Genomic DNA, 12,759 nt, shown 5'->3' on the forward strand with positions numbered 1-12,759 from the left:
ATGTTGGCCAGGCTGGTCTCAAACTCCTGACCTCAGGTGATCCACCTGCCTCGGCCTCCCAAAGTGCTGGGATTACAGGCGTGAGCCACCGTGCCCGGTGAGTAGACAGCAAAATTTAAAGTTCACCAACTGATGTTCCCAAAAGTGCTGAACACTAAATAATACAGGGCTATGAGGTACATACATTTCTTTTAGTAGGAGGGAAAAGTAAAAGCTTTTCAAAGTTTGAGTGCTTTATTAGAATTTTTAAATAAGGCAAACTACGATTTTAATTTCACATCTTGGCTAAGGAGATGCCACTGGAGTACAGAGATAATCTCCTGTCCTAAGCCAGGGATCAGTCAGTGTATCCCTCCCTACCCCTCAATCTCAAGACCCTCTTGCTTCCGAACTAAACAACACAATTGGCAAATGAAGCCAGCGTGAAACCTGTATCAAAAAACAACAACAGAGTCTGCAGTGAGCCAGTGTATTATGTAACCACTGCAATAAGTGATTACGTGGCTTCCCATATGGACCTTTCATATCCTGGTGGGAGATGGGAGACCAATTTAATAGCTCTGAGCATGCTCACAAGTGCCATGCCATTACAAAGACAAGCAAGCAGGTGAATTTCCCCAGTGTACTTTTCAGGAACACGGTTACCCAGTTCGGGGACAGGACTACATTGATGCATCTGCAAAGTAAAGTTGGATGCTTCACAGCACATGGATGATACCCAGGTCAGCACGGTGTAAGGCATATATGAACACAAAGAGAGGCCATTGTTGGCAATAAATAGCATTACGGAAAAGATTCCAAACCAGCGGGACAGAAAACGGTACCTGATGCTCCAGTTTTTTAGGTAAGTAATCCCAAGAATCCAGTTCAAACTCTACTGTCAACATGTAGGGCAGAATTCAATTTCTGTCATTGTTTTTACAGATCTGGGCTGAGGCCATTTGCTCCTTGCTTGGTTAAAAAAAAATAATAAAAAAATTAAAAAAGGTTTCTTCCTGTTTCTTTCTTGGCAGGGAAATACAGCTTAAAGAAGGAAAGGCCATGAGTCCTGGGAGCACTATGAAGGCAGCTAAACTCTTCCCGTATCTACAGTCAATGACTGGGAAATAGCGAGAGGCCAGAGCAACCTGCCCAGCCACTAGCATCAAAAACAAAAAGGTATATTAATTGTGAGGCTCTCAATTCTAGAAATCCAGATTAAAAGAGAAAAAAACCTTGGAAAATTAAACAAATTCCTCTTTCTAGAAGTCATTTATTTACATATTATATGTCCGATATATAATGTGTAGATAAATGTATCCTGCAGTGAAAGTGACCACTCTACTCAACTGTACAGCACATTATAGGACAAATTCTTGAAAGGTTTCATCTCATACTGGTATCTTTTAATAAAAAAAAAAATTAAAAATCAAAGAAAACGTCTGGCCAGGGCCAGGGTAAGACAAACAGGAACACTTCAGAATCCAAGGCAGGGGAAGGCTGTTGGCCTCTCTTCAGAGGACTGCAGGGGTGGGAAGAGGGAGGGACAGATCATGCACAAAAGTACTTACAAATTACACACCCAACCCCCACCCCTCAATAAAAAGAGAAGAAAAAGCCCCATCACTTAACACCAAACAGCAACATTATCAATACACGCTTTCTTTGCTGCCCACCATGCCTTATTTGAAAGAGGTGGCCTGTGAGGAGAAGTGGAAAGAGCCAGGGTGAGAGGGAAGATTTGCACTTCAGTCTAGTTTCCAATTTCCATTTCTCTTACAGGAAGTCTTCAGTCATCTGATGCCTGACATCGAGCTCTGAGCAGAAACCGAGTATGTGGTGGCCACAACTGGGGTGCCATTGTTGGCTGAGTAGCCTTGCCTCAATGTTTCAAAATATGACGCCTGCACGGGTTTGTGATACTGCAGCACTTTTATGGCGTCTTCTATTTTAAACCATTCCCTCTTCCTTCCTGTGGAGGCAGAGAGAAAAGAAACTAGTACAAGAGCAATAAGGTTTCTGAGCCTAGAACTTTTGAGAAAATGTAGAAAACATTAAAGCAATGTTTCTTAACACTTTTCTTCCTTACAAAAGTAACTCAAGCACACTTCATATGCTTCAAATATTATATCAATGTCTAATGTAGAAAGGTGAGAAACCTGAAAACTGAAGAGCTAAGAGTAATTGTGTAAAACCTGCCCTCTAGAGAGAACTATGGCTAGTGTTTTCCTCCTGCCCTCCTGGGTCTCTGAGCTTTCCTTGCTTGCACATACATAGGGATCAAAGCCCAGCAGCATCCCCATCTCCTATAAAAATTGACATGAGGGCCGGATGAGGTGGCTCACACCTATAATCCCAGCACTTTGGGAGGCTAAGGTGGGCAGATCACTTGAGCCCAGGAGTTTGAGACCGGCCTGAGCAACATGGCAAAACTCTGTCTCTACAAAAAATACAAAAATTAGCTGGGCATGGTGGCACGTGCCTGTAGTCCCAGCTACCCAGGAGGCTGAGGTGGGAGGATCACCTGAGCCCAGAAGGTTGAGGCTGCAGTGAGCTGTGATAGCGCCACTGTATTCCAGCAGGATGACAGAGTGAGATCCTGTCCAAAGGGGGGAAAAAAAACCAACATGAGCATCAGCTTCCAGAATTACTAGGATGGCTGGTTTGTAATCAGTAATTCATTTAAAAGTTTTCTTATAAGAGTGAATTTATCTACATAATAGAAAATATTTTTTAAAAGAAGTAAAAATAATCTCAATACAATCACACTTTTATTTTTCAGTCTATTTTCTTACTCTTTTCTAGTCCATGCTTTAAAATCCTTCTATTTTTTCTCTTATAAAAGTAATAACTACCTTATAAACCAGAAAAGACCACTCTCAATATCCTAGCACAACTGCCCTTTTTTCATATACTTGAAAAAGAAACAATCTTGAGACAACCAAAATTGGATCATGCTTTCAGGTGCTCTGAATCCTGATCAGCTCTGCTAGAGTGTTATGGTCAGGAACAAGGACTCTGAAGCCAAAGTGCTGGGCTCCAATCACATAAATGGCTCCAATGAGCTGTGCAGCCTCGGGTAGCTGTGCTCCTGCACCATTTTCCTCATCTATAAAACAGACAATAAATAGGGCCTATCTCACAAGTCTGTTGTGACTATTAGTATGCAAAGCACCTGAAGAGTACCTGGCTGCTAAAAGAATGTGCTGCTGAATTTGCTTTTTAATTTTTGTTACTGGTTCTTTTTTACTTCACATTATTTTTTCTTTTCTTTTTCCTTTTTTTTTTTTTTCCCAGAGATAGGATCTCACAGGCTGGATTGCAGTGGTATGATCATAGTTCACTGCAAACTCAAGCTCCCGGACACGAGGGATCTTCCTGCCCCAGCCTTCCAAGTAGCTAGGACTACAGGCACGTGCCATACCTGCTTCTTCTTTTTTTTGGTATAAATGAGGTCTCAAATTCCTGGCATCAAGTGATCCTCCTGCCTTAGCCTCCCAAAGTACTTGGAATTACAGGCATGAGCCACCACACCTGTCCTACGTCACACTATTTCTTAAGCAATCTATGTTATGAAAAAAATATGACATTGCCATTGCTAGGAAGGCTAAGGCAGGAGGACTGCTTGAGCCCAGGAGGTTGAGGCTGCAGTGAGCTGTGATCATGCCACTGTACTCCAGTATGGACAACAGAGTGAGACCGTCTTTTTTTAAAGACATTTATGGCTGCATTATGTCATAATATCTAGTATGGATGTACTATCATTCACTTAACCATTTCCATATCACTGGACATCAATTGTCTGTGATTTTTATTATTATTACTACTTTTGAGACTGAGTCTTAGTCTGTCACCCAGGCTGGAGTGCAGCAATGTGATCTCGGCTCACTGCAACCTCTGCCTCCCAGGCTCAAGCGACTCTCGTGGCTCAGCCTCCCAAGTAGCTGGGATTACAGGCACCCACAACCACGCCCAGCTAATTTTTATTTATTTATTGAGACGGAGTCTCACTCCGTCATGCAGGCTGGAGTGCAGTGGCATTATCTTAGCTCACTGCAATCTCTGCCTCCCGGGCTCAAGCAATTCTCCTGCCTCAGCCCCCAAGTAGCTGGGACTACAGGTGTGCACCACCACGCCCAGCTAATTTTTGTATTTTTAGTAGAGATGGGGTTTCAGCATGTTGGCCAGGCTGGTCTCGAACTCCTGACCTCAAGTGATTCGCCCACCTTGGCCTCCCGAAGTGCTGGGATTACAGGCGTGATCCACCATGCCCAGTGATTTTAATTATTATAAATAATGCTATTTTTTAAAAATGTTCGTTTTTTCTTTCTTTTTAACCTTCTAGGGAAAGATATCTAGCACAAGAACTACAAAAATAGAGCTTTTGAACTTTCAAGGGCTTCTGATTTATACTGCAAAAGTGCTTTACAGAAGGGCGACACTGATCCCCAGTCCTGCTTGTGTGTGTCAGGATGTCAGTCTCACCACATCCCTGCCAATATTAGCTTTTCTTTAACATTGACAAATTTTTTTTTTTTTTTTTGAAACAGAGTCTTATCTGTTGCCCAGGCTGGAGTGCATTGGTGTATTCTTGGCTCACTGCAACCTCCACCTCCTAGGTTCAAGTTATTCTCCTGCCTCAGCTTCCTGAGTAGCTGAAATTACAGGTGTGCACCACCATGCCTGGCTAATTTTTGTATTTTTAGTAGAGACGGGGTTTCACCACGTTGGCCACGCTTGTCTCGACCTCCTGACCTCAAGTGATTCGCCTGCCTCAGCCTCCCAAAGCGCTGGGATTACAGGCGTGAGCCACTGCACTGGGTGGTGTTAAACTATGGTGTTTAACAGCTGTATAACATTCCATCAGACACATGTCATTCATTGGTTTGTCATTGAGTTATACATTTAAGATGCAAATTTTAACCAGTAAGAATAATGATAGTAAGATCATCTGAAGGAAGGCTCCATAGCTTGTCATATTTTAGATTATTTCATTAGGGTCCATTCTCAGAAGTGAGAGTACAAGGTGAAAGGCTTGTCTGAATATTAATAGAGCAATGGTACCTAAAAAAATTAATATCACAAGTGTATGACTCTTGCCTAACAGAGAGTGCTCTGAGGATAGGGCCACACCACACATCCACTGCGGTCTCCTTTTCAAGCGCTAGCACAGCTGTCAGGGAGTCTGTTTTCAGTATATCCACACTGAATTTATTTCCTTGAGCACCCTGCATTATTAGCAGACACAAAGCCATCAAGAGCCAAAGGGCTATGAACTGCCCAGAGTAACAATGTGAGGGGCATGGCGGCAAGGCAAACACTAACATTAAAGGGAGAATGTTGTCAAGTAAATTTTATCTGTCTGCCAATTTGTAACGGAAATTAGTGTTCTCCTTTCTAGAATATACTTTCCTTCAGAGGTAAATAATCAAACTGTGAACCAACCTTGGTACCACCACAGTTTATAGTTCCAAAGATGTAAACGTAATAGCCATCTGAGATCAAAGAAAATGGCTCCTCTGGGAGAAAGCTGGGTGTGCCTAAAGGGTGCACCCAGTACCCTTTTATAAAAGTTCATAAATTTTATCATTTTTATATTCATATAAAATATGAAAAAATATAAAAATATATATTATAGATACATTCATATTTTATAAGAATAAAACTAGAAACCACCTGCACTATTCTGCATCTACTAAATGATTTCTGGAAGGACTCACACCACCAAACCAACACAGTTTTCTCAACAATATGAATGTCATGAGGAACAAGACCAGGCTCCTGCTCTCACTTATGGTCCCCATGGCCAGCAGTGAGCCTGGCATGGCGGAGGCCCTCAATCAGTATCTGCTCAGGAGGTGCAGAAGTATATAGCCTTTTTGGGAAGGACTCAGTTTGATTTTAGAAGCAACATTTCTTATTTTTAGGGGTCATGCTTCTATTCGTGGACTATGTACTCACTTCAGATTCCATTTAAACCTTTCAAAATCCTATCAGGTTCAAAATGTACATGCTTGTTTTATTATACACATCCTTCAATTATTTCTATTCTTTATCCAGTTCTTGTTGTTCTGTTTGTTTGTTTTTGAGACAGAGTCTCACTCTGCTGCCTAGGCTGGAGTGCAGTGGCATGATTATGGCTCAACGTGACCTCAAACTCCGAAGCACAAATGATCTTCCTGCCTCAGCCTCCTGAGAAGCTGGGACCACAGGCATGTGCCACCACGCCAAGCTAATTCTTCTGATTTTTGTAGAGATGAGGTCTTACTAGGTTGCCCAGACTGGTCTCGAACTCTGGGCTCAGGTGATCCTCCTGTGTTGGCTTTCCAAAGTACTGGGGTTATAGGTGTGAGCCACTGAGCCTGGCATGCTCTTGTTTCTGGTTCTGGTAATGACCTGTGGCATAGCAAGGGCTGGTTTTGAGGAGCCCTTTCCAGGCTGTCTGGAGATGGCTTACCAATGTTAACTGAATCTTCCCAGTCTTCCAGCACTTCAGTGACAATGAGCACATAGACATACGTCCTGTGCTTCCTCTCCTGGTTCTGAAGGGCAAAGAGAGAAGGATAGAGAGAGTTTTTCCTTAGAAAGCTGGAATTACTTAAATGAAACACACTCTTACGCATATGTCCAGAGAGCTTGGACACAAAGATTCTAAACTTTTACTTTTTATGGTCCTACAGTTATAGCTACATGATTTAAAACAGGCCACACTTGAATTTGAGGGTGTGCTCTTTGGCTGGACTTCTAAAACCAAGTATTTATATTGGTTTTTCCTCCCCTTCCCCTAAATACAACTTCACAGGAATACTGTGACTCAAGAAAAAGGCATCATGTAAATTTAACTAGCTAGACCACCAGGGAGAGGACTGGGGATGGGTGGGCTACCACAGAGGTCTCAAACTTCAGTGACCCCAGCAAGGCAAACAAGCTGAGTGTGATACACACACACACACACACACACACACACACACCCCTTTTCCCACTAACCCCACTCACCTTTTTTTTTTTTTTTTGAGAGAGGGCCTTACTTTGTCACCCAGGGTGGAGTGCAGTGGCATGATCATGGCTCACCACAGCCTCGGCCTTCCTGAGCTTAGGTGATCTTCTCACCTCAGCTTCTTGAGTAGCTGGTACAGGTGCACATCATCATGCCCTGCTAATTTTTGTATTTTTAGTAGAGACAGGGTTTCACCATGTTGGCCAGGCTGGTCTCAAACTCCTGACCTCAAGTGATCCACATGCCTAGGCCTGGGAAAGTGCTGGGATTACATATGTGAGCCACCACTCCCAGCCAATTTTTGTATTTTTTTGTAGAGACAGGATTTCACCATGTTGCCCAGGCTGGTCTTAAACTCCTAGGCTCAAGTGATCCTCCCACTTTGGCCTCCCAAAATGCTGGGATTACAAGCATGAGCCACAGTGCCCAGCCACTTTTTTAAAAAATTTATTTATTGCTAGGGGCAGTGGCTCATGCTTGTAATTCCAGCACTATGGGAGGCCAAGGTGGGTGGATCACCTGAGGTCAGGAGTTCCAGACCAGCCTGGCCAACATGGTGAAACCCTGTCTCTACTAAAAATACAAAAACTGGCCAGATGTGGTGGCGGGCACTTGTAATCTCAGCTACTTGGGAGACTGAGGCAGGAGAATCGCTTGAACCTGGGAGGCGGAGGTTGTGGTGAGCCGACACTGCGCCATTGCACTCTAGCCTGGGTGACAGAGCAAGACTCTGTCTCAAAAAAAAAAAAAAAAAAAAAAAAAAAGATTTATTTACATATCTATTTTTTCATCAGAGACCTTTCTTCTGATATTTTTATTTTTTATACTTTTTGTAGAGATAGAGTTTCACTCTGTTGCTCAGGTTGGTCTTTTTTTTTTTTTTTTGAGACAGAGTCTTGCTGTCGCCCAGGCTGGAGTGCAGTGGTGTGATCTCGGCTCACTGCAGGCTCCGCCCCCCGGGGTTCACGCCATTCTCCTGCCTCAGCCTCCCGAGTAGCTGGGACTACAGGCGCCAGCCACCTCACCCGGCTAATTTTTTTGTATTTTTAGTAGAGACAGGGTTTCACTGTGTTAGCCAGGATGGTCTCGATCTCCTGACCTCGTGATCCGCCCACCTCGGCCTCCCAAAGTGCTGGGATTACAGGCGTGAGCCACCGCGCCCGGCCCTCAGGTTGGTCTTGAACTTCTACCCTCAAGAGATCTTCCTGCGTCAGCTTCCCAAAACGCTGGGATTATAGGTGTGAGCCACCATGCCCAGCATCTGCTCATCTTTATTTCTCCTGATTTCTCACTTTTCCCTGCCTTCTTTCAAATTTGTATCACAGCTTACTTCCTTGTTTTTCCTTTCTTTGTTATAGTTACTTATCTTCTATTTTTCTTCTGTCTCTCTACACTTAGCTACCCTTCCTCCTACCTTGGTAGGAGACAAAGAAAGGTAGGAATGGGGTAAAACAATACTTACAAATAATTCTAGTAGTTTAGGGGACAAGACTATGGGATTTCCTTCTTTTTTTTTTTTTTGTTTTTTAAAGCATGTTATTTTCTCTGTTGGTGTTGCTTTCTTTCTTTCTTTTTTTTTTTTTTTTTAGAAACTGATGTTTATTTTCCATCGACCATTTTTCCATGTTGCTTAAGAGCCTATGCAAGAACAGCTTAAGACCAGTCAGTGGTTGCTCCTACCCATTCAGTGGCCTGAGCAGTGGGAGCTGCAGACCAGTCTTCCGTGGCAGGCTGAGCGCTCCAGTCTTCAGTAGGGAACTGCTGAATAGGCACAGAGGGCACCTGTACACCTTCAGACCAGTCTGCAACCTCAGGCTGAGTAGCAGTGAACTCAGGAGCTGGAGCAGTCCATTCACCCTGAAATTCCTCCTTGGTCACTGCCTTTTCAGCAGCAGCCTGCTCCTCTTCTTTTTCAATCTCTTCAGGATCTCTGTAGAAGTAGAGATCAGGCATGACCTCCCATGGGTGTTCACGGGAAATGGTGCCACACATGCGCAGAACTTCCCGAGCCAGCATCCACCACATCAAACTCACTGAGTGAGCTCCCTTGTTGTTGCATGGGATGGCAATGTCCACATAGCGCAGAGGAGAATCTGTGTTACACAGCACGATGGTAGGTAGGTTAACATAAGATGCCTCCGTGAGAGGCTGGTGGTCAGCCCTGGTCAGTAACCACAAGAAGCCGTGGCTCCCGGAAGGCTGCCTGGATCTGGTTAGTGAAGGTTCCAGGAGTGAAGCGGCCAGCAATTGGAGTGGCTCCAGTGGCAGCAGCAAACTTCAGCACAGCCCTCTGGCCAGATTTCCTGGAGGATATAACACTGACATCAGCAGGGTTTTCAATGGCAACAATAGCATGAGCTGCCAGCAGAAGCTTCTCCCAGGTTCTCTTCAGATTTATGATATAGATGCCATCACTTTTCCTTTTCTAGATGTACTGTTCCATCTGGAAGTCAAGATTGGTGCCATCTAAGTGGGTTCCTGCTGCAAGGAACTTAAGGACATCCTCCTCCTTCATTTGCAGGACATCAAGGGCTCCGGACATTGTGAAAGTTTCCCTTCAAGTTACGACAGGAATCCAGAACAACGCGGTATGGACCCCTCTATAGGTAGCGCGGAAAGGCTGGTGTTGCTTTCTTTAAAAAACTCACCGAGGTTGGGCATAGTGGTTCACACCTGTAATCCCGGCATTTTGGGAGGCTGAGGCAGGAGGATCGCTTAAACGCAGGAGTTTGAGACCAGTCTGGGCAACATGGCAAGACCTTGTCTCTACAAAAAATTTTAAAATTTAGAAGGATGGTGGTGTATCCATGTAGTCTCACCTACCCGGGAGGCTGATGCAGGAGACTGCTTGAGCCCAGGAGTTCAAGGCTGCAGTGGGCTATGATTGTGCCACTGCACTCCAGCCTGGGCGACAGAGTGAGACCTGGTCTCAAAAAGTTAAAAATAACTAAAAAAAAAAAAAAAAAAAACCTGCTGAAACAGAAATGGCATTTTTCCTATGTTAATATCTGTGTGGTTATTAATACATATAATTTGTACCAAAGATTTTAACAGACTTACCTCAAAAATTCCAACTAATCTTCCCAATGTCCCTTTTACTCCAGCCTAGAAAGTGAAAGAACAATTAATGCCCTGATAGTATTATATTGCTGGTCTCATTCTGAGTCTTCTTAAGCAGTTTATAAAATAGAAACAAAAAACAAGAAGACACAGCTTGGGCAGACTCCATATCTGTGAGGTGATACCAGTGTTTCCTGTGTGTCACCGACTGCTAACAGCAGTGTATGCTCTGGGAAGTTAGAATGCCTTTCATTTCTTCTGGTCTCTCTCCCTACTGCAAAGCTAGCCAAGCAGAGCAAGATCATCAGGCCATGAAGCCACCACACCAAAAATATTCTGAGGTATTGACTACTTCAGGCCAGGCACTGCCACTCTGGGAAGCTGAACTGGGAGGATCGCTTGAGGATAAGAGTTCAAGATCAGCTTGGGGAACATAGCGAGACCCTGCCTCTAAAAATTTGTTTTTAAATTAGCCAGTCATGGCAGCATGTGGCTATAGTCCCAGCTACTGGGGAGGCTGAGGTGAGAGGATCACCTGAGCCCAGGAGTTCAAGGTTGCAATGAGCTATGATTGCACCACTGCACTCCAGCCTGGGTGACAAAGTGAGATCATGTCTCAAAAATTAATTAATTAATTAATTGGTCGGGTACTATGGCTCATGCCTGCAATCCCAGCACTTTGGGAAGCTGAGGCGGGTGGATCACTTGAGCTCAGGAGTTCGAGACCAGGCTGGGCAACATGGTGAAACCCTGTCTCTACAAAAAATACAAAAATTAGTTGGGTGTGATGGTGCACACCTGTAGTCCCAGCTACTCGGGAGGCTGAGGTGGGACGGTTGTTTGGGTCCAGGAGGTGGAGGCTGTAGTAAGCTAAGATCACACCACTGCACTCCGGCCTGAGTGACAGAGCCAGACCGTCTGTAAATACATACATACATACATACATACATACATACATACATACATACATATATAGATTACTTCATTCACTTATTCATTCAACAAATATATACTAAATGCCTAATTTGAACCAGAAAACAGTATATGTGCCAGAGGTATAACAATGAATAGGCTAGAACGCAAGATCCCATGGGATTAAGACCCTTGTCCGACTTGACTGTCTGTATACAATATGCTGGAAGAGAGTGCGGCACCCTGCAAGAACTCAAGAAAGCCTAGATCAACAAGAACATAAACATGGTAATTCTGCTACGGGTAAGTATCATGACAGAAATACACAGAGTGATGTGATGACAAGGAGTGGCAGGAAGAGGGATAACTTCAGTGGTTAGACCTTTTTTTTTGAGACGGAGTCTCGCTCTGTCACCCAGGCTGGAGTGCAGGGGTGCGATCTTGGCTCACTGCAACCTCCACCTCCCAGGTTCAAGCGATTCTCCTGCCTCGGCCTCCCAAGTAGCTGGGACTACAGGCACCCACCACCATGGCCGGCTAATTTTTTGTATTTTTTAGTAGAGACGGGGTTTCACCATGTTAGCCATGATGGTCTCAATCTCCTGACCTTGTGATCCGCCCGTCTCAGCCTCCCAAAGTGCTGGGATTACAGGCATGAGTCACCGCGCCTGGCCTGCCTTTTCTTAAATAAGAAAATAGTAAGTTGCTTCTCTACATTTTTATAAATAACTGCCCTCCACAGCCAGCTAAAACTAGCTAGCTTATACTTCATGAATTAACCAGTGAAGCTGCCTGACAAGTGGGACAAGCTGCCAGGCCAGCCTGGGTTGGAAAGCCAGTTCTGTACTCTGATCCCAGGCAGCCTGAACACACTCCGCTCATCTCTTGAGACATGTCACCTGTGCTCCTGCCACAAGCCTCCACTGAGGGTCTGGAAGGAGAGCTGCTGGGGCAGATGAAGGCCTTGGGGGACAGAGGTAAGAAAAGTCTTTGTTTTGTTGTTTTTTTTTTTAAACTCTTGTCACCCAGGCTGGAGTGCAGTGGCGTGATCTCGGCTCACTACAACCTCCGTCTCCCAGGTTCAAGCGATTCTCTTGCCTCAGCCTCCCGAGTAGCTAGGACCACAGGCGCATTACAGGTGCGTATCACCACACCCGGCTAATGTAAAAACATACATTTTTTTTTAGTAGAGACGGAGTTTCATCATATTGGCCAGGCTGGTCTTGAATTCCTGACCTCATGATCTGCCTGCCTCAGCCTCCCAAAGTGCTGGGATTACAGGTGTGAGCCACTGCACCCGGCCCAAGAAAAGATTTAAGAGGCCATCATTCACCTTTCTCCTCCACAAAGGAGAGAGAAAGAATTCTCTTTAGCAGCTACTATCCAATTATTTTTTTCTTAAAGAAACTAGAAGTTTATAAAACAATCTCCAAACTTTTAGGGCACAAATCAACTTAAAATTATGACAACTCAATATAATTAATTTAAAACTTTTGTTTGGCTGGGCACGGTGGCTCAAGCCTGTAATCCCAGCACTTTGGGAGGCCGAGGTAGGTGGACTGCTTGAGCCCAAGAGTTCGAGACCAGCCTGGGCAATAAGGTGAAACCCCATCTCTATAAAATACAAAAAATTAGCTGGGGATGGTGGCACATGCCTATAGTCCCAGCTACTCAGGAGGCTGAAGTAGGAGGATCACCCCAGCCCAGGAAGTCAAGGCTGCAATGAGCCATGACTGCACCACTGCACTCCAGCCTGGGCAACAGAGACACCTTGTCTCAAAAAAACAAAACAAAATAACTTCAAAACATAA

The 12,759-nt window shown here is 44.4% G+C and overlaps 1 protein-coding gene and 1 pseudogene across 1 annotated transcript in view; both read right to left on the bottom strand.

Annotated features, from left to right (window-relative positions):
- Window positions 1–278: 278 nt before the first annotated feature.
- Window positions 279–12,759, bottom strand: part of NUDT3 (nudix hydrolase 3) — a 108,346-nt gene continuing 95,865 nt past the window's right edge. The window contains exons 3-5 of the mRNA XM_032141770.2: window positions 10,037–10,081; window positions 6,437–6,521; window positions 279–1,951 (exon numbers count right to left, since the gene is read on the bottom strand). Coding sequence (XP_031997661.1) covers window positions 1,773–1,951; window positions 6,437–6,521; window positions 10,037–10,081 — 309 coding nt within the window. The 3' untranslated portion in view covers window positions 279–1,772. The remainder of the gene's footprint in view (window positions 1,952–6,436; window positions 6,522–10,036; window positions 10,082–12,759) is intronic.
- Window positions 8,535–9,885, bottom strand: LOC116810099 (small ribosomal subunit protein uS2-like; annotated as a pseudogene).

This window comes from Hylobates moloch, unplaced genomic scaffold (genome assembly GCF_009828535.3).
Source record: "Hylobates moloch isolate HMO894 unplaced genomic scaffold, HMol_V3 SCAFFOLD_20, whole genome shotgun sequence".
NCBI classification, from domain to species: Eukaryota; Metazoa; Chordata; class Mammalia; order Primates; family Hylobatidae; genus Hylobates; species Hylobates moloch.